The sequence below is a fragment of the Biomphalaria glabrata genome, chromosome 10, assembly GCF_947242115.1.
Source record: "Biomphalaria glabrata chromosome 10, xgBioGlab47.1, whole genome shotgun sequence".
NCBI lineage: Eukaryota > Metazoa > Mollusca > Gastropoda > Planorbidae > Biomphalaria > Biomphalaria glabrata.
This window is the reverse complement of record NC_074720.1, coordinates 21525113-21547742: the sequence shown is the minus strand read 5'-3', so window position 1 is coordinate 21547742 and position 22630 is coordinate 21525113. Positions and strand designations below refer to the sequence as shown.

The 22630-nt window shown below is 32.7% G+C and overlaps 1 protein-coding gene across 2 annotated transcripts; it reads left to right on the top strand.

Moving 5' to 3' along the window:
• Positions 1–11944: 11944 nt before the first annotated feature.
• LOC106075088 (rho guanine nucleotide exchange factor 39-like) lies at positions 11945–22630 on the top strand. Of its 2 annotated transcripts, none has more exons than XM_056045103.1 (13): positions 11945–12017; positions 15526–15691; positions 15998–16213; positions 16765–16883; positions 16999–17069; positions 17342–17505; positions 18015–18212; positions 18484–18572; positions 18818–18938; positions 19165–19346; positions 20182–20374; positions 20806–21032; positions 21552–22630. In XM_056045103.1, exons 2-13 carry the CDS (start codon positions 15536–15538, stop codon positions 21571–21573), a joined length of 1758 nt encoding a protein of 585 aa, XP_055901078.1. In that variant the 5' UTR covers positions 11945–12017; positions 15526–15535; the 3' UTR covers positions 21574–22630. The 2 variants fall into 2 exon arrangements, with proteins under 2 accessions (XP_055901078.1, XP_055901077.1); XM_056045102.1 differs by having other exon boundaries at positions 15481–15691.

Here is a 22630-nt window from a genome sequence, read left to right as displayed (position 1 = left end):
ACATATTCTCCTCAAGTCAATAACTTAAGACAAATAAATTAAACATCTACTCCACAAAAACCCCATTCACACATACTATTGTGTGAACAGTTCCACTAATGTATGTCACTACTGTTGTGTAAGAATATGTATGTATGAAAGTATGTGTTTCTCCACTCAAATCCCAACCGTCATCCTACAAAACAAATCACTACCCAGGCCCCATCTAGTAAAATTGGCTGCACAACAGAATGGGCCATAGTCCTTTTCAGAACTATAGAATCCATCTATCGGCTGCCAAATTGAAGAGATTATAACCTTGAGCACCCAAAGTTATACCTCTTTTGAATCATCTAACAGAATAAGAAATGGCAGACCTAAGCACCTAAGTCTGTATTTCTTTTATAACTAAGCTAACCTAACCTAAGAAAAAGCAGCATTAAGAAACTGAAGGCTGTATTTCTTTTAACTGTATGTCTCAAATAACCCTGAGTGGAGAAAAGATGTGTCGCTATTGAGGAGAAGAGCGTTTGTATGCTGGTGATGCAGAGTTAAAGAAAGATGTGTACAAAAACTAACCTCACAGAAATTAACCCTTCATACCTTACAGTATGTTGGACAACCTATTTCTGAGAGAAAGGACTCCACCAGAGTGTTGTATTCCGAAACAACAAACTCTTTGTTTTCCCAAGCTGATGCCAGGTACCCATTTAGAGCTGGGTTAACTCTTGTCCCAAGAAGAAATCTGGTCATTACAACCAAGATTTTAACTCAGACAACTAGGTAAGCAGCAGAGTGTGCAATAACTCCACTATCATGCAGGCCTCTTCATAAATGAGAAAAAAATCAACTTCACCTTAATCACCATGTCTCAGTCACGTGTTAAGTTCTTGATGGCTGGCATCCTTTTCTTCCATGTTCCTTCACCTGGGAAAAAAAAAAGACTAATTATTAAGGAGTCGCTACTCTTTACGGAATAAAGATAAAAAAACCTGCAATTATTCATGTCTAAATTTTTGTTTATCATTTATTTATACAAAGATTTAAATGGATAAAAAATTTTTTTTACCTGATACACATTCCAAACTAGAGAGCCTTGGAACGGAAACCACATCAGCTGAAAGAAAAACTTTGAAACTAAAAGAATTAGACATATTCTCCTCAAGTCAATAACTTAAGACAAATTAAACATCTACTCCACAAACCCCATTCACACATACTGTTGTGTGAACAGTTCCACTAATGTATGTCACTACTGTTGTGTTAGAATATGTTTGTATGACAGCATGTGTTTCTCCACTCAAATCCCAACCGTCATCCTACAAAACAAATCACTACTCAGGCCCCATCTAGTAAAATTGGCTGCACAACAGAATGGGCCATAGTCCTTTTCAGAACTATAGAATCCATCTATCGGCTGCCAAATTGAAGAGATTATAACCTTGAGCACCCAAAGTTATACCTCTTTTAAATCATCTAACAGAATAAGAAATGGCAGACCTAAGCACCTAAGTCTGTATTTCTTTTATATCTAAGCTAACCTAACCTAAGAAAAAGCAGCATTAAGAAACTTAAGGCTGTATTTCTTTAAACTCCTCTATGTCTCAAATAACCCTGAGTGGAGAAAAGATGTGTGGCTATAGAGAAGAAGAGCGTTTGTATGCTGGTGATGCAGAGTTAAAGAAAGATGTGTACAAGAACTAACCTCACAGAAATTAACCCTTCATACCTTACAGTATGTTGGACAACCTATTTCTGAGAGAAAGGACTCCACCAGAGTGTTGTATTCCAAACAACAAACTCTTTTATGCCCCAGCTGATGCCAGGTGCACATTTAGAGCTGGGTTAACTCTTGTTCCAAGATAGATTCTGGTCGTAACAACCAAGATTTTAACTTCAGACAACTATGTAAGAAGCAGAATGTGCAAGAACTCTCTTCTATGAAGGCATCCTCATGAAAGAGAAATAAAAATCAACTTCACCTTAATCACCATGTCTCAGTGATATGTTGAGCTCCTGATTGCTGGCATGCTCCTTCACCTGTAAAAAAACAAACAAACAACTAATTATTAGAAAGGAAAAACATTTTAAATTTTCTTAAGATTCATCAATCAAATGCCAAAAAAAAAGATAATCTTTAGAAATAAAGGTTGGATTTTAAATAATTAATTCTGTATAGAAGACTAGGATGGAATATATAACTTCCTACTGCTGAGATGTCTGAACTTTGAATTATTAATGATATTAATTTTTCAAACCTGTATATGTAAAGATCTCAAACTTTAGTTTAAATAAAACAGAAATTACAAGTATATAAAATTTTCTAAGTGTAAACTATGAATATATATTTGACAAGGCTACAAAGACAGTTTTTGTGTCACAAAGACCTTCCTCCAGGGAACAGTACCTGGAAGAGGAAGACAGAGAAAGCAGTGGGAAGACACCATCAAAGAATGGACAAGACTAGAAGTGAATGAAATTCTATTGAACTCAAAGGAAGCTGAGAAATGTAGAATGTCCATTGACAGATCTTGTGTGGTGCCCCAATGGATAAAATACTAAGGGATAGGTGAAGGTGAAGTTAAATGTGAACCTTGTCAATCTGATGATACTGAGTTATTATCTAATTAATGTAATTTTTTTTAATGGCCAATCTCACATTCAAAGCCTCAACAGATAAATCCCCCCCCCCCCACACCCAAAAAAAAATTACCATTAGTGAATTGTTGTATAGGGCATGATTGCGCTACAGTTCAGGTGTCTAGTATGAAACACTACATATTAATTGTAGTTTTTAATTAGAATCCACTTATATACATCTTAAATAGTTTTTTTCTCTTTTTTTTTAAATATTTTTTTTGTAAATATAGGTAGTTAGTATGACAGAAATTTATGTAATTTAGTTATACAATTAAAAAAAATATTTTTTTACAAAAAAAAATTAAAACCTTTTGCATAATATGTAGTCATAAATGTAATAAATAGTCATCTCCCTTTCTAAATAGTTTCCTATATTTTTTATAATTAATAGTGAAATGTTGTAAAAAATTATTTTTATGAAAAAAAATCCTGCTTGCTTAGTGAGATTTTACAAATTACATTTTTTTTTTTTGCTTCTAGAAAAGAAAAAAGTAGCTGTTGCATCAGAACTTTGAAGGGTCTAAAAAGGTCTAAAATATCCTGATGTAGGATTTTCAATTACTTTTATAGTTTACGAGATCTAAACAGGATGGATGGACAGGCCATTCAAAACTTTTTTTTGACCAAAAAAAATTAAAACCTTTTCCATAAATAGGCCTATGTTAAAAATATGGTAAATAGTCATCTCCCATATTTTTTTACAATTAATAGTGAAATGTAAATCCTGCTTGCTTAGTGAGATTTTACAAATTACATTTTTTTTCGCTTGTAGAAAAGAAAAAAAAAAGTAGCCGTTGCATCAGAACTTTGAAATGTCTAAAATACCGTATATCATGATGTCGGATTTTCAATTACTTTTATAGTTTACGAGATCTAAACAGGATGGATGGACAGGCCATACAAAACTAATAGCGGCTATTCCCCTTTTGGGCGCCATTAAAAAAGACTAAATTCTTTATTTTAGAAATTAAAAAGTTAAGAAGATAATTACGCCCTAAGTGTATCGTGAATCAATTTTGATCTAGCTGTTCGAATCGTGTTAATTAGAGACTTAGACTGCTTAGTCATAGAATTTCTTGACAAATTAAGCCTCGAATCAGGAAAACCGTTCCGTAGTCTAGATTTTATCATTATATAGAAATTGTTGTTTATTTAATAATGATAATAATTAAATTATAGAAAAAATAACTAATAAACTGGCTAATCCTTACTAATTTCAGGTTTTCCCTTTTATTCACGATTATAAACATCTCGATCTTGGAACATAATAATATTTGCCTATTTACACAACAAACGAAAATATGATTCAAAATATTATTCTTACCAGATTTGTCGTTTAAAGTTAGAAAATATTTTTAATTATTTGCTACTAACTATCCCAACTGTAAATAATCCAAAAACAACAACATAAACTTATATAGCAAGAACAATAAAACTGCTGCTCTTTCAGTCAAAACAACGTCTAGATTCTAGGCTAGATCTAAACTGGTAACAGGTAGTGAACTCTACTCACCTAGATTAGCTTAACCTTAAGGAAGGTTTGACTAGAAAACAAAACAAAATGAAAACATTTTTACAATTCTAAGTCTCTGCATTTAAAACATTGCTGTTATAACTGATTTTTTTTATATAACATAAGAACAGCGAGTGGACTATAAGACAAAAAACGAAAAGAAAGTGTGTGAAAAACAAGAACTAAAAAGAGCGAAAGGGATTGAACGAGATCAAAGAAAAGAAAGAGTAAGGGATAGCTTACTTCACAGTAACACAGAGAGTGTGTGAGAGACAGAGAGAGAGCTTTTTTTTTTTGGCACCGCCCTATTTTGCTGGACATTTTGGCGATAAATATTTCAAGTTTCCCTTTCAGACCTAACTATCTATAGGGCATATGATTTAAAGATCATCTGTTTCTGTGACCCACGGTTAGCCAATTTTGCTGTAACCAAACTAATGTCAGGTAGTCATAAAAATGTCAGTCTTCACCAGGATTTGAACACCCCTTGGTTCGGAATCCATCAAGTGCTTTACCACTCAGTTCCCGAGCCTGCATTAAACGTTTTAGACATATTAGAAATGTTCATTGTATTGTGTCTTACAGTGATACATATTAGAAATGTTCATTGTATTGTGTCTTACAGTGATACATATTAGAAATGTTCATGTTATTGCGTTTAACAGTGAAACATATTAGAAATGTCCATGTTATTGCGTCTAACAGTGAAACATATTAGAAATGTTCATGTTATTGCGTCTAACAGAGATACATATTAGAAATGTTCATTTTATTACGTCTTCCTACGATCTTACAGTGATACATAATCATGTTTTCTGTTTTGGCTTGTGTTTTATATCCAGTTTTAAGTTGTATTGTTTGGTACGACTTTCACAGTCAGGCAAATATCATTAGGCTATAAATCAGACCATTTCAGGTTTACACAAATATCATTAGGCTATAAATCAGACCATTTCAGGTTTACACAAATATCATTAGGCTATAAATCAGACCATTTCAGGTTTACACAAATATCATTAGGCTATAAATCAGACCATTTCAGGTTTACACAAATATCATTAGGCTATAAATCAGACCATTTCAGGTTTACACAAATATCATTAGGCTATAAATCAGACCATTTCAGGTTTACACAAATATCATTAGGCTATAAATCAGACCATTTCAGGTTTACACAAATATCATTAGGCTATAAATCAGACCATTTCAGGTTTACACAAATATCATTAGGCTATAAATCAGACCATTTCAGGTTTACACAAATATCATTAGGCTATAAATCAGACCATTTCAGGTTTACACAAATATCATTAGGCTATAAATCAGACCATTTCAGGTTTACACAAATATCATTAGGCTATAAATCAGACCATTTCAGGTTTACACAAATATCATTAGGCTATAAATCAGACCATTTCAGGTTTACACAAATATCATTAGGCTATAAATCAGACCATTTCAGGTTTACACAAATATCATTAGGCTATAAATCAGACCATTTCAGGTTTACACAAATATCATTAGGCTATAAATCAGACCATTTCAGGTTTACACAAATATCATTAGGCTATAAATCAGACCATTTCAGGTTTACACAAATATCATTAGGCTATAAATCAGACCATTTCAGGTTTACACAAACTCACCAATTCTCAGGTTGTCGCATCCTCAGGATACAGTTGTAGAGCAGCATTCCCAATACTAGTGAAGTCCAATGAAAATATAACGAGAATCCAATGAAATTACGCAATAAATTTCACTTGTAGATGAAAATTGTTTTTCAACCAGTAATAATACACTCCAGATTAATACCTTGAAACAAACAAATAACACCTAACATCCTCAGTGTCCGATCAAAGTTATAGTGTAGGCCTAATATTATTCTACAATCAATCCCTTGCAAAATAACAGTTTTCACAGTTCTGTCCTTCCACACAGTCCAGCGTGTGCCGATCTGTGCACGTGATTCTCACATTTGGTCAACATTGCCCAGTCTGCCCGTGGCGGTAAAAAGGGAAGTAATACATACATTTTAAAATGCTACTCAAGGGAGATAGAACAGTTTTAGAACACTGCATCCTCCTTAAGTAGGTTTGGGCCAAACGAACTAAGACTCTTTCGTCTTTTCACAGCACAGTCACAACTGATCCAGGTGTGTAGAATATTCATTTCGTTTCAGAACGTTTATGAATCTTATCTAAGAACGAGGTCGCAATATTCTCATGTAATTGTAATGGTCTTTCTTTCTTTCTCAAGTTTTTGAAACCACAAATAGAGGCTCTTCTATCATATCGAGGTGCGGCGACTGAGCGGTAAAGCGATTGGCTTCCGAACCGGGGGTCCCGGGTTCGAATCTTGGTGAAGACTGGGATTTTAAATTTCGGGATCTTTGGGCACCTCTGAGTCCACCCAGCTCTAATGGGAACCTGACATTATGGGGATAAGTAAAGGCGGTTTGTCGTTGTGCTGACCACATGGCACCCTCGTTAACCGTTGGCCACAGAAACAGATGACCTTTACATCATCTGCCCCATAGATCGCAAGGTCTGAAAGGGGAACTTTTTTTTTATCATATCGAACTGTCAGTATCACAGCTTTTGTTTTATTTGACATGTTTCGGGTGTTCTCTCAGAAAGAAAGTTAGTACATTCAAGTCGTAACCTCCCGCCGGACTTGTATACACTATACAATGGCCAATTTACTCACTTATAAATTAGGGTGTGCATCAAGCAACCCCCACCACACACACATACACACACACACGCACCATTGCAAAGGCTGATGGAATAAATAATTCAAAATAATTCCTTAGTAATATCAAGTAAAATTAGTGCCCAAGAAAATGAACTTTTAAATTTTGTCAAGCAAGACTTACTAATTCTTAAATAATGCTAAAACATCTTGTTCTACTTTCAGATTTGTTTCCTGGCGTGTGTATTGCATTACTAGGGTTGAGGGGATCTAAGAGAAGAGAAGAATTCAAGCAAGCAAAATATTTTTTTAAAATCCTTCTTAAAAAAAAAAAGAAGCTTATCAAAAGGGGAAGAACTCCATCCTTTAAACTACATCTACCAATAATGTACAAGTTATTTCCCTTATTCAATATCAAGCAAAATAATTAATTATCAATAATTAATTAACTAGTTTAGTATATTTTTTTTATTGATTCATTATTGATTTTTTAAGGGACAATAATCTAAATGCCATCTTCCTGATCATATTTTTAACCTGTGCAAACTAGCCTGGAGGCTAAAAATTATACGTTAAGTCTATGGAGATGCTTCAACGGATGTGACAAATATTTTTCATTCTATAAATATGTATGACTTTTTCGTAGTTCTCGTCGCTCTCTGTTTTAAGAGTCACGTAGTTAATTATTGAATGGGGGTGGAATAAATACATAATTCTAAAGTCCAGGCTAATTAACAACTATCACAATATCTTATCTTATATATTACAGACGTTTCTTCAAAAAAAGAAGATAATATTTTCTGTGTCAATCTAGTCATGCATGTTAATCTGCTTAGTTTTCCTAGCTGATTCAGGCAACCCATTCCATTCTCTATTGGCACTAGGCGAAGAAGGATCACTTGTACGAATTAGTTCTAGCGTAAAGAATAAGAAATGTGCCTTTATTTTTGTGTATTTCTTAGTATTTCATTAGGTTTTGTTTTTGTAATTGATTATTACATTCCCTCCTTTGTATAAAAAAAAAAGTCACTTTGTATTGGTTTATGCCCCATTACTACTCTTAGAGTAGGGCTGGTCTTAGGTAAAAACAGACCCAAGGCGAAATGCATTAAGTGACCCCAAATGAAATAGAAAACAAAAATAAGCGCCAAAAAATAAAACTACGCAATAAAAAAAACCTAACCAGATCTATATCTTTCATTCTCATTTTGCATGTCGGAGGAATTCAGATCAGTAATCCTATATCTGAGATGAACCTCGCAGTGGTTTCCAGATCAGGCATTTCTCCCTATAAGTCCTTGGTTAACATGCATTACTAAGTGCATGACGCGTAGGACGTAATCATCTTCTTTTTTGAAGTAACGTCTGTATTATATAAGAAGATAAGATATAGATTTTGATTTACAGGAGTGTTTTGGGGCCAGAGTCTTGTTCGGGCCTCTTGATGTAGTATGCAGCTTTGAAGGACATTGTCAGCATTATCACAAGGGCAGGTTTCGCTCGTCCAAACTTTAAGGATCCGGAACATATATTGTCTCACTCTGTTGTGTCCGGTTCTGAGTGGAAAAATTATGCGTTGGTCATGTCGTTGCCCTTTAGATTCACTATTTTCTTTCATTAAAAAGTTGGTCCTTGCTGCTAGTATATATATAATATATATGCATCATTCATTGTTTCAGCTTAATTATTACTTACTCACTAATGCCTCTATATGTAGTGTATTATGTTGTCCGATAGTTCTATTCTAACCCTAAGATATAAAGTTAAAACAACGCCAATTACAACATGAAGGGGCAAAGGACAACAATATCAAACAACTTGTCATTTTGACTTGTTCATCTTGACCATTCCTTGTATCAATTAAAATTCATCAATGCTCACTTTATACAGGGTTAAACCATGCGAAATAAAAAAAAAATTATAAACAGCACAACAATGTTTGGCGCATCAAATACACTTCTTGACAAACACAATTTTAAATGTTTACAATAGATACGTCTACGGTTACCCGATAGATCAGCAATTCTGTTTAGTTATTCTTAATTTTTTTTTTAAAGTCTGTCATCCGATTGTTCCTCTCAAATTTAAATGTATAAGGCATTTTACTACTCGAGAGATAATCTTTTCCCTTTGGAACTTCTTCACTTCTTCTGTGACTAAAGAGGTCATTCCTACAAATATATCCTACCTTTTTCAATGTGGGGGAAAATTATTACTTTTCCTGTATTTTAAATTTTAAGCACAAAACACCTCTTGGCTGCGCTCATAGTGTATTGAAAAGGAGATTTTATCATTAAAATAATTCGGAGGGAGTTTCAAACTCAAAATCACGCTCATGGAATTTGGTGACTGTCGTTTGTATTTTTTTTTTGTTTTATAGAAGAGGGGGGTTTTAACCTTAACCCGCTCTGGGGTTATTTTAATATCAAAAACCTTTGGCTGCGCTGGAGTAAATGATGGTTTTTACATTAAAATCTCAACTAAAATAAACAAAATCAAACAAAAATAAGTAATAAAATTGTACTTCATTTCGGTAATGGGTTAATTCCAGCCCCCCCTGGCTACGCCCATGGTATCAATCAATGAGAAAGAGTAGATGTTATAAACATTTGTATTTTTTAAAATGAACAATTGTTCAAAGTTTCACATTGATCTGAGAATGGGATGTAGCAGAAATAAATTTTTACCATACAGACGAAGTCAGTTGATGTTAGCTTGTTAAAAAAGGGTATTTCTTTTAGAATTAATTAAGATAATACAAGATCATTGTAAAAGAAAATTATAATATGATAATTCGTTGTATTTATTTATAGATTTTGATCTTCAAATTTTATTCTCTGAGACTCCACTACGGAACACTGATTAATTATTTAAACTAGTATTCGTAAGTAATGATTTTTTCCAGACCGTAATGTTTGTAATAAATATATTTTAATTTTTAAAAGACATATTGCTCTAATTAAAAATGAAAGCCAATTAATTAAAATCACTTGTAATAGCTGCTAGCGTTACTACATCTTTTAGTGCTAAATTTTCCCTATAAAATAATGAAAATGCAGTTACTTTTTGAGTTACTTTAGATAAGATCTACACAGGGGCGGACTGGCTATATGGGCAAACGGGCAAATGCCCGGTGGGCCGGTACCAAATGGGCCGGTCTGGTCGCGACCTAAAAAAAAAATTTCAATGCAAAAAAAAAAAAGTGACAGCAGCAAGACACAAAGGCCCGAACACTTTATTCTTATTACAATTAATTTTGTTTGAAATTCAACAAGAATATCAACAACAAAACTATACACCATACACTGTACGTATTGTCATTAGTAAAACATTAGACCGTACTTTCTGCTATGCACGAGCGGCAGGGGCTGCTTTGATGTCTTCGAGGTTGTGTTTGGCCTAATCATTATGCTGGTCGGCATGGGCCTTTGATGGCACTCCCATTTTTTGCTCCTTTCCCCCCCCCCCTCTTTTAATGGTTCCAATGAAATTTAACCAAAAAGAGGGATGAGAGAGGTTAAGTTAGAAAACATTGATACAACGCAGAAAAAAAAATAGGCGCAACAATTAGCTCTTTAACAATACTGAATAGAAATTAACTTTAACACATACACACAGCCGCGAAATTGCAAACCACCCAACTTATTTACAGCTCAATATGGGTATAAAGCTCTACTTCCTGCGATTTGAAAAGAAAAAGCAAGTTTCTTTTTGTTTATTTTTAATAACATAAATCTAAAAATTCTACACTTAAGGCTTAAAAAAATATTATTTAATTAAAAAATAAATCTAGATCTAAATCAATATTTATACTATTATAATAAATGGCAAACTTATGCTTAGTATGAAGTCATTAATGATGAAAATAATTACAATAATTTATATAGCGCTGTCTCATCCGATATTTAATGAAAGGAGATTTATATTTTAAATAATGGTTCTTGGTATATTCATATACAAATCGCGTTTTTGTACTTGTACTTGGAGGAAGCAAGAGCTTTTCACATTAAGTAAGTGCCTCTCTAACCGTTCTGCTTTCTCTTACCTTTTAATGGAATGGGTTGCCTGAGTCAGCCAGGAAAACCAATGATTTAGCATATTTTAAGTCAAAGATCAACATGCATGACTAGATTGACACATGAAATGCGTAAGACGTAAAAATCTTATTTTTTTAATACCAAAAAGCTTCAAACTCATTAGGCTGCTATTGTATTGCTTATAGTTTTCAGACTACATACATGTATAAATAGAATACTGGATGTAAGCATTCGTACGATTACATAATGTATTCTCTTTATACATGTATGTTTATAGTTTTCAGACTACATACATGTATAAATAGAATACTGGATGTAAGCATTCGTACGATTACATAATGTATTCTATTTATACATGTATTTTTAAAAATGTTTGAATGCTTACATCCAGTTTTCGATGCGTTATCAATATATAACACATGAGCGTAGTCTGAAAGGGAAACTTTACTTACTGGCCCTGTGCAGCCAACGTAAGCAAACTACAGTTTTCAAACTTCATGAGCGTAGCCAAAAGGGGTTTTGTGGTTTCCCTTCCCCCTCCAACACAAAAACTAAAGCATTTTACCATTTTCTACCAGTCGCTGGACTCGAGTAGCAGATTTGGTTTTTGAATTTTTTAAGCGGAAGAGTAGCAGGCTAGATAACTCAGAATATGCATTTTTAAAGCTTAAAATAACGGAAATAAATCCCCCACCCACACCGAAAATATATGACATGCCATTTGTGAGCCGCTTTATATGGTAATGCCCGGGCCGATTTTGATACCCAGTCCGCCCCTGGATCTACTCCTTTCCTCAATTCATTTAAAAATTCTTTAAAAATAGCCAGCCAAGTATATCTTACTGCTAATAGGAACAAATAGAGTATATATATATATATATTGTATGTATATAGCTTACGATAATCTAATCTGATGGAAAAGAATTGTTATGAATAATGCTAATTAATCTAAATATCATGAAATGCAAAATGTTTTACCTTCGATGCTACTAATTCATATATTAATCATAGTTTTGATGTCGGACCTTGGAAAAGCACGTATCTAAGTTGGCATCTGCAAAATTTTCAGATTATATGACACGGACCTATATAGACATTGGAGTCTATGCGGATTGGATAAAATAAAATTAATGGCGGCTGTTATTGTTACATTTAAAGTAGGAAATAATTATACTTGTAGTATTAAATTATAGACCAAATAGATCAATATTATGATTGATAAACTGTCTCGATTCTAATTCTACGCTATGGCTATGGATTCTAGATCTTGAATAGATTATTTATATAGACATAGAATATAAATCATAATCTAGATAAGATTGAAGATTCCTCGATGAGTCTGTATTGACACTATTGTTTGTTTTACATAATTCGGATGCTCCTTCAGAGTTGAAGATAGTTTACTTCCTAGTCCAAACCTCCCGCAGGAGGACGGGGGATGGGAGCGGGCAGGGTTTGAACCCTCGACCGTCGATAAATCTGAACGACAGTCCAGCGCGCAAACCGCACGACCAGGCAGCCATCCTAGTCGATATAGATTAGAAGTATAGCCAGGAAAACCAGTGACTTGGCCTTGGCAGATATCAGAATCTAGTCCTAGACTCTAGATCATACTAGAATACTAGATCAGGACAAATATAGAGTCTAGCGAGTAGAGACTCGAACAGTCCATACTAATACTAGATCTAAATATTCTAAAGTAAAGTTGGAAGGTCAATCAGCCCCAATTAGTAGAGAGGTTCGATTGGCTCACTTTTTATGACTGAAACTTCTTTATCTTTACATCGGATCTTTACATCAGGACTGTTTGATTCCTTTGATGCGGACACTTCTAACCTATACAACCAAGCTGCATTAAACTTTCAACTAACATTCTTATTAGAAAATGACATTAACCAACCAGTCGATGACCTCTGGAATTTCATTAAAAACCCATCTTAAAAGCATAAATATAAATTAGAAAATCATATACCAACTAAATACACATCAAACAAAATAAATAAATGCTGGTTTAATAATAGACTAAAGAAGCTTTGTAAACAGGAGAACCTATATAGAAAATTTAAAGAAAATAAGGCAGAAAGAGTTTACAAAAAGTATACATATATAAAAATTAAATACCTAACCCAAAAAGTAAGTAAACAGCTGCAGAGTGAATACTATGTAATACATAAAAAACAATGTAATATCTAAAGACAACAACAAAAACCTATGGTCATACATTAAGTCTAAGAAAATGGAAACAACAGGCATAGCGCCATTAAAAGATGAACATAACATAATACATAATGATAATGAAACTAAAGCAAACATCCTAAACAAATACTTTACATCAGCATTCTCAGCTTCAGGAGACAAAGACATATTACTTAATTTGAACCAAGTAGACCACATAGAAGATATAGTAGTACAAGAAAATGGAATCCAAATAAAGCCTCTGGACCTGATGGTATTCCAGCTAGATTACTCAAAGAACTAAGCAATGAGCTAGCCCCAGTGTTCAAAATACTCTTTCAGGCATCGCTTAACCGGGGCAGAGTACCAAAGGACTGGAAAGAAGCTAATGTCACCTCCCTATTTTAAAAAGGAGAAAAATCTGACCCAGGAAACTACAGACCAGTATCACTTACCAGCATCACATGTAAAATCCTAGAACACATAATATGTAGAAACATCATAAACCACTTAGACAAACATAATGTCCTCACCCCATACCAACATGGCTTTAGGAAATATAGATCATGTGAAACACAACTAATAGAACTAATTGATGATTTTTCAAAAGGTTTAGATAATAGTGAACAAATAGATGCTATCTTACTAGATTTTTCCAAGGCTTTTGACAAAATTTACCATCATAGTCTGCTTAAAAAATTAAAATATTTCGGCATTATTGGTCCATTGCATCAGTGGATTAAAGATTTTCTGATAGGGAGAGAACAAAGTGTAATAGTAAATGTCTCTAAATCAACACCGATAAAAGTAAACTCGGGTGTACCTCAGGGAACAGTCTTAGGTCCACTACTATTTTTGGTTTACATAAATGATTTTCCTAATTGCATTACTTCAGGAACAAAAGTCAGATTATTTGCAGACGATTGCATTATATATATAATAGAACAATAAAAACAACACAAGACACAGATATTTTACAAAGAGAATTAGATGAATTACAGAAATGGGAATCAAATTGTAGCATGTCTTTCCACCCAGAAAAATGTCAGTTGTTAAGAGTTACAAAAAACACATAATACAAATTAATTCCACTTATCTTATTCATGGCAAACCAGTAACACAGACTAAAAAGGCAAAATACCTAGGTGTTATAATAAATGAAAAACTGTCATGGAATCCACATATTGATGAAACTATAAAAAAAATCAAACAAAGCATTAGGTTTATTAAAAGAAATTTCTATAAATCAAATAAGAACATAAAACTAAAATGTTATTTAACCTTGGTTAGGCCAATAATAGAATATGCATCCTCCGTTTGGGATCCCTCAACTCAAGAAAACATTAAGAAACTAGAACAGACACAAAATAGAGCAGTGAGATTCATAACAAACCAATATTTACATTTGACTAGAGTAACACCTTTAGTAAAATCACTAAATTTAGAAAGCCTTCAGGACAGAAGACTCAAAAGTAAAGTAGCAATTATACATAAAACACTGAACCATAATCTTCAAATACAAAAACAAAATTTAATAAAATACTCTGAAAGACACAAAGATAAAGGCACATTCCTCATCCCATATGCTAGGACAAATTTGTACAAATACTCCTTCTTCCCTAGTGCTATTAGAGCATGGAATGGGTTGCCTAAGCTAGCCAGGAAAACCAGTGACTTGGCAGAATTTGTCATTGGTTAATATGCATGACGCGTAGGATGTAATCTTCTTTTTTGAAGTAACGTCTGTATTAAGAAGATAAGATACTATTATATTGCTACTGCGCATGCACCTTTTTCTTCACTTCTGACACATTATATAATATAATAATTTCATTTTCCTTGTAAAGGCAAAGTTCATTGTGAGTTTAAACTCAAAAGGTGTGGAATTATTTTTTTTATCTCCAGGTAGTGAGGGAGATGGGTCATGGGCTTAGGGTTATTTAGGGAGAAGAGGATTGGCTGGCCCAGTCACGTAGCCAACTAGTGACATTGCGAATGCCGCGAAGGTAAAAAATATAGAGCTGCGGGAGCGATTTGATTGGACCAAAATATGTGGTTATTTTCAATGAAAAGCCACTGGAATTGCCAATACTTTAAAAAAAATTTACATATAGTATAGAATTGGCAATTGGTGAACTTTGAAACGATATTTGAAGTTTAATTCCAAGTCAACATAATTCGAAGATATTACAAAGAGTAAACTTCAACCTTCAAAAGTTTCGTAATCACCTAAGCTATCTCCTAATTTGAAACAGGAATTGATAGGTTGTATATATACATTTCTGTGCACAACAGTCTATTATGGCTTATATATACAAGAGGCTTTTAAATAGAAAATGGGATGCCCTAACAATACAATAATATTTCTTGTTTCAAATTTTTATTTTTTAAAATTCTTTTTTATTTAAATTAACATTTTAAAATAATTTTTGCTCCTTTTTTAAGGCTTTGACATCTTTCTTACTTGAAAAATTGAAATACATCTAACAGACATTCAAGTATGTCACTTTCGGGGGAAGCAGTTCTTTATGCTACAAGTCCTTGTGACAAAGTGGCACAGGAAACGGCTCGCAAAGAGCGTAGGAGAAGAAAGATAATTAGAGAACTTTTTCAAACTGAGAAGACATATCTTCATCATTTGGAATTAATAAATAAGGTATATCTATTGAAAAAAAGTATTTGTAACAGACACTGTGTGAGACATTTTGTGTTTAAAGAAGTTATTGTTGATTACTTTTAGAAGTCTTTATTAAGTTAAATTAATTATGTTTTTATAATTGAGTTATAAATTTGCTGTAGATGAAATTAGTGTGTAAAAAACACTTTAAAGTAATGTTTAATAAATATTTAGTTTCTGTTGCTAGATGTATAGAGTGAGCTTTAAATATTTCATGTATAAGTTGTATGATTTTGATTTTAAATGTTTACAGGATTACTTCACTATTTAATTTTTTTTCCTTAGTTCTTTGACTTCCCTCTAAGATTTGCTTGCCTTGTTCCTGATAAAGTCCATGCTACATTATTTAGCAACATAGAGCAGATCAGACAAGTCAATGTCACTTTACTAGAAACAATGGAAGAATCAACAGTAGGACAGGCCTTTAAGCAGATGGCACCTTTTTTAAAACTATACTCCACATATGCAAACAATCATCAATCTGCATTGAATGCTCTACAGGTAAGTTGTTATGTTTCAATTTGAAACTATTACCAATAATCAAAGGATTACAAATAGATCATCATTAAACTCCATGTGAGTGTCAGCTTGAAAGACTCATGTCTATGCTTATTCTACCCTGACCTATAATAACTTGTTTAGACTAGACTAGGATAGCCTCCTCTTAAGCAAATATGGTGAGGGGGCTTTATCTTTTCTTAGGCTCTGCAAATCTTTAAATTGATTAGTTCCAGCAGTTAAACCACATTTCATTCAGACAAAACAAATTCATGACACAGACAAAGAATTAAGATGTAAGTCAAAACTAAACTATTTAATTTACTTTGAATAAGTATTTAGTCATTACTGGTAAAACATATACAACCATTTAGTTTTGTTATTGTTACATTGGTGCATCAAGTTAAAATTAGTGTATATATTTAAAAAGTCAGGAAAGTATCATTTTCTGTAGAGTAATCTTTTATTTATGTTTTTTTTTTGTTGTGATTTCTGTTTTTATTAAATATTTTCTAAATTAAAAATATTTCTATTTCTTGTATACATAATTCCAGGAGTGGCAAAATAAGAGTCCTGATTTTGCAGCATTTATCTCCAGACAAGAAGATCGTCCAGAAGTCATGGGGCTCAAATTGAATGCGCTCTTGATAACCCCAGTACAAAGAATCCCAAGGTAATTGCTAAATAGATGCTTGGCACACATTCTCTCTAGTTTACCAACTTAACTACTACATTGTTTTAAATGTTATTGACAAAGTGATATTTTATTATGGACATTATTTGCACAGATACAAACTTTTGTTGGAAGATCTGTTGTCCAGTACATCAGATGATCATCATGACTATAAAGACTTATCAGGTAAACTTGTGTAAATACTGCTTCACCATCTGTCTTGGTTACGTTAGATCATTATTTGATACATTGTTTGGTTGGTATTGTCCTTTATTGTTAAGAAAACAGAAAAGATCATTTTAAATTTCCATCATTAAAAAAATCATAAATGTAAAATAAAAAAAAAACTATTTTTAATTTGTAAAAAATTATTTGCTAAAATTATTTGTGAGTATTAATATATAACATTTGTATAAAGTTTAAACATTAGATATGTTGTTTGTTTTTTTTCCCTAAAGATGCTGCTAATAAAATTGCTGAAATAGCAGCTCACATAAATGAATGCTTACGACAGAATGAAAATTTTCTGAAAACTCTGACTATCCAGAAGAGTTTTGATAGCTCTGCACCTAAACTGTTAATGCCAGGAAGATTTTTTATAAAAGAAGGTCCTCTTAAAAAGGTAAAAGGAATATTTCATTGAATTTGTGTGTTTTGTCTGATGGTCCATAGTTTTCTTTTGGTTCACTTCTTTGTCTTGCTCAGACATTATGTATCTATTTATATTTTTAAAAAATGATTACATAAAAACAACCTGTCATAGCTTTTCTTTTCTATACATACTTACCCCTAACCTTAATGGTTTTAAAGAACATATTTTTTCTATTGAACTCCTCTTTTTAAAACATGCAATGCCCCTAGTTGAGTGCTGAAAGCTGTTATGCAGAATATTTATTAAAAAAAGTTCTATTACATTAATACCTGGTTTTGTCTTACACATTTTGGAAATTCCTTCAGAAAGGAATATTATTTTATCCTATCCCAGATGGCAGTGGGCAAAATTCTAACTTGGCGGGGGCCATTGTGTAACAGTATGGAGAGCACAGGACACAACTATGGCAGACATCCATGTAACTCTGAAACTTTTTCTAGAATGACTACTTTTTCATCTTGATTTGTCCAATTTGGCAGGTGTCTAGGAAAGGAGGCAAGTCTTATGAGAGAATGTTTTTTCTCTTCTCTGATATTTTACTGTATGGCAAGCCCAAGTTTCTAGATGGTGGGGGCAAATCTTACACATGTTCTTGTGTGCTCCCACTCAGACATTGTAAAGTGGAACCTGTCTTTATCACCAGTTTTAGCAAGTCAGATGCTGGGGGAGTTTTTAAAGTAAGTGGAATAGCTTCAATAAATGTTTTATTGTACTTTTATGAAGGAAAAAGCTTTTATTAAAATTTTTAAAAAATAATACATTTCAAATTGCTCTGGCTATATTCACAAAATACTCATTTGAAAAAAAAGAACTTGCTCTTTTATTATTTATTTATTATACACAGCAGTAATCTAAATTCTAGCTGTACATCATTTTATGTTGTGCTAAGCATTGTTTGTTGTTTTGTTATTTACTGAGTCAGACATGTATTTTTGTATCCCATACTAGATTACTTGTAAAGAGGAAAGTCTTGTCCTATATTCTGATGATAAGAAAAATGCCAGAGAGTGGAGTGAAGAGATCAGTAAAGCTGTTAGGTATGTAGTCTCTTCACTTTTAAACACTATTTGCCTACATCACCTGTTGCTGTAGTTAATATATATCCTATATATATATAAAAACCTTTTTAATCAAAAGTTTTCATTACCATCTCAGAATAATTTATCCATTTGACTAATTTACACATTTTTGACATTCATAAATTGTTTGTCTTCCCCTTTCCATGCATTTGAAAGAAAGAATGACATATTTTGTTGTTTATTTTTATAATATATTTATACAGAAAAATTTGTGATGACCGACAAACTTTGAGGAAACCCAGCAGCAATAAGATTCCATTGCGAGGCAGATCTCTTCGAAGACATAGACAGCAACAGAAGAAATTAGATATTAAAATTCCTGGGGTAAGTGATTTAGAAATTGTATAGATATTTGCTTTTGTGTCACTTATAGATTATCTTTTTTTTTTTTTTTTTTATGTATCATTAATTTTTTATTTTAAATTTACAAAGTGTCTCCATTTTGTAGAAAAACAAGTCAGTCTGTTCTTTAATTAGTGCGATATTTCATTTATCATAATTTTGAGATCTTCAATGAAAAGCATCACAAGTAATTCTTACATTTTGTCAGAAAACTCCTTTGAGACCTCTGTCAGTCATTAGCTCTATCAGTGACGACTTCTCAAGTGACTCCATTGCTAGAGAAAGGTCAGAAGACTTTGGAGAGCACATGAGCTCAGTGTTTGATTTAAGTACATGCAGTAGTTACATGGACAGTGATGCTACAGCGCTTGCCGAATCTCCAATTATAAGGTGAGTAAAAGAGATAATTTACTTTCATACCTTGAGCTCAGAGGAGTTTCAGTGAGGCCAGATATTATTAACAGTTGCCCACCAGAGCTTAAGTAGACTTTAAAATTTCTTAAATGGAATTATATTCACAAATCTCATTCTACATTTGAAATTTTAATGAGCATAAAGAGCATTAATTACATTATCTTTTTAACAGAGTTTTAATAAAGCACTGTTTCATTGGCATCATTCATTTCGTCAACCAAAGCTATAATGCCAACTGTCTCTTAGGCAGAATGAAAATCAATATCTAGAATTTTTTTTTTTTTTTTTTTTTTTTTTAGTGCAGTCTGAATCCATGTGATGCTCTTTTTCTTCAATAGTATCTGACTCCAACATTTATTAGACATAGGCGTGGGAGCTGAGTGGTAAAGTGATTGGGTTCTGAACTGAGGGGTCGTGGGTTCAAATCTCAGTGAAGACTGGGGTTTTGAATTTCGGGATTTTTAAGATGTTCCTGAGTCTATATAACTCTAATGGGTACATGACATTAGTTGGGGAAAGTAAAGGCAGTTGTTGTGCTGGCTACATGACACCCTTGTAAACCATTGGCCATAAAAACACATGACCATTACATCATCTGCTCTATAGATTGCAAGGTCTAAAAGGGGTATTGTACTTTATTTGTTAGACAAATAACTTAGTTTGAAACTTACAATGTCAACTATCAAATGTCAGAATATTTTTATGGATATTAGTTTGTGGAGTAATTGCATAATAGTCAGAAGAGTAGATGAATATAATGTAGAAATGTGTATTTCTTTTTAACATCCTTTTAAAAAATGTTTCTTTCAAGAAAAAAGAAATGCTATCAGACCAGCACTGGCACATTGTCACTTAGAGACTCTGGTACAGATTCTGATGTGTACAGACAAAGTATGATCTCTTCTGAAAGTCAGAATAGTGGTACCAGCCAACATGCTAACACAGATTCTTGTACAGGAGAAGAAAATCTAAGAAAAGACAAAGAAACTAGAAACTGGAGTAAGGTAATAAAATGAATTTACTTATGTGGTCAAATAGTTTGTTTTTATCTTAAAAATAGTAAAATAAAGGATCTATTCTACAATCATTTAGAAAGAAATTAAAAGTACATGTCAATTACACAGGTAATAAATTGAATGTAGCAGAGTGGATATTTGAAGAGTGGAATTATTATTTGAAATATACATTGACAATTGAAATATTTTAAAAAATTATAAACAAGTGATACATAGTCAGGAAAATTAAAAGTTTATTTTTTCAATTAAATTAAACCAAGGCTCTTATAAAATAGATTTGTTTTGAGAGTTATTTTCTACTACTAGAAAAATGTCTGACAAACTATTACAAAAAAAAAATAAAAATTTTAGTACTTTATATTAGTAGTACAATGAAACACTGTATACAAGAATATCTTATTTGTTTTCTTACTTCAAAGACTGAGAACAAGTGTATGAAAGAAAATGATTCTTCAAGTGTTTGTAGACATGTCTGGGACACTCATGAAAATGTAACAAGTAGGACTAATTCTGAAGGTGTGAAAACTCTATCCAGTCAAACAAATAGCTCAACATCTTCAACGGCTTGGTTTCCACCTAACAGCCCAGCTCATAAACACCTTCAGAAGAAAACTTTGAACATGAAACTAAGATCTTGTTTTAAAAGGTAACTATCGCTTGGCAGATTTTATAGTGTATGTAAATTCAAGACAACCACTGGTAAGCTTAGGCAAAAATCATTTTCTCAAATTCCTTGCAGCAATCGTTTTGTTTCATTCTTTGCAACAATCATTTTGCTCAATTCCTTGCAACAGTAATTTTTTCAATTTCTAACAACAATCATTGTGTTTAAATCCTTGCAATAATCATTTTGGTCATTTCTATGCAACACTTTTTTTATTCCATTCCTTGCAACAGTCATTTTGTTTAATTGTTTGCCACAATCATTTTGTTCTGTTTCTCAACTGGAATTGCCCTGATTTTTTATATGGAGGAATTTGATTTAAAAAAGTCAGTTCTCTTTTAAAAGCAAATTATTTTTTTATTAGCTTTCACTCTTCAACACCAAAAATGTATCATTTGTTATCTCAGCCAAACTTTCATTCTTATAGCTCTTTATATCTATTGTCTCTTGGTCATTTTCATTTTAGTTGCTAATGAAATTCTTTAAAACATATTGTTTCAGATTCCGAAAATCAAAAGAATGATAGCACGTGAACATCTCTACAGTAAATAAAATAAAGTCAGTTAAGAATCATTTGTTTTAGTTTACTATTTACAAAAAAAAAATTTATTCTGAATTTAAGTTATAAATTCTATATGATTTTTATGTATATTTTAAACAGTTTATTACATAGAAAAATTTGGACCATTGTATCTACAATCATTATGAAATTAGTTATGGTCAGTTCATCTAATTGTATTGAGGCTTTAAAAAATACTTTGTTTTATTTTGTTTTAATTGACCACCAAATGCTCAACAATGAATTAAAATAATTCTTTACATTTCTCAATTGTTGTACACCATTAAGATTGATGTTGTGTGCTTGAAGTGTGTTACTACCTGGAAGTGTTATTGGTGTTGTGTGCTTGAAGTGTGTTACTACCTGGAAGTGTTATTGATGTTGTGTGCTTGAAGTGTGTTACTACCTGGAAGTGTTATTGATGTTGTGTGCTTGAAGTGTGTTACTACCTGGAAGTGTTATTGATGTTGTGTACTTGAAGTGTGTTACTACCTGGAAGTGTTATTGATGTTGTGTGCTTGAAGTGACTACCTGGAAGTGTTATTGATGTTGTGTGCTTGAAGTGTGTTACTACCTGGAAGTGTTATTGATGTTGTGTGCTTGAAGTGTGTTACTACCTGGAAGTGTTATTGATGTTGTGTGCTTGAAGTGTGTTACTACCTGGAAGTGTTATTGATGTTGTGTGCTTGAAGTGTGTTACTACCTGGAAGTGTTATTGATGTTGTGTGCTTGAAGTGACTACCTGGAAGTGTTATTGATGTTGTGTGCTTGAAGTGTGTTACTTCCTGGAAGTGTTATTGGTGTTGTGTGCTTGAAGTGTGTTACTACCTGGAAGTGTTATTGATGTTGTGTGCTTGAAGTGACTACCTGGAAGTGTTATTGATGTTGTGTGCTTGAAGTGTGTTACTACCTGGAAGTGTTATTGATGTTGTGTGCTTGAAGTGTGTTACTACCTGGAAGTGTTATTGATGTTGTGTGCTTGTGAAGTTCCTTAGAAGTAGCTTATGATTATTTTTGCTAT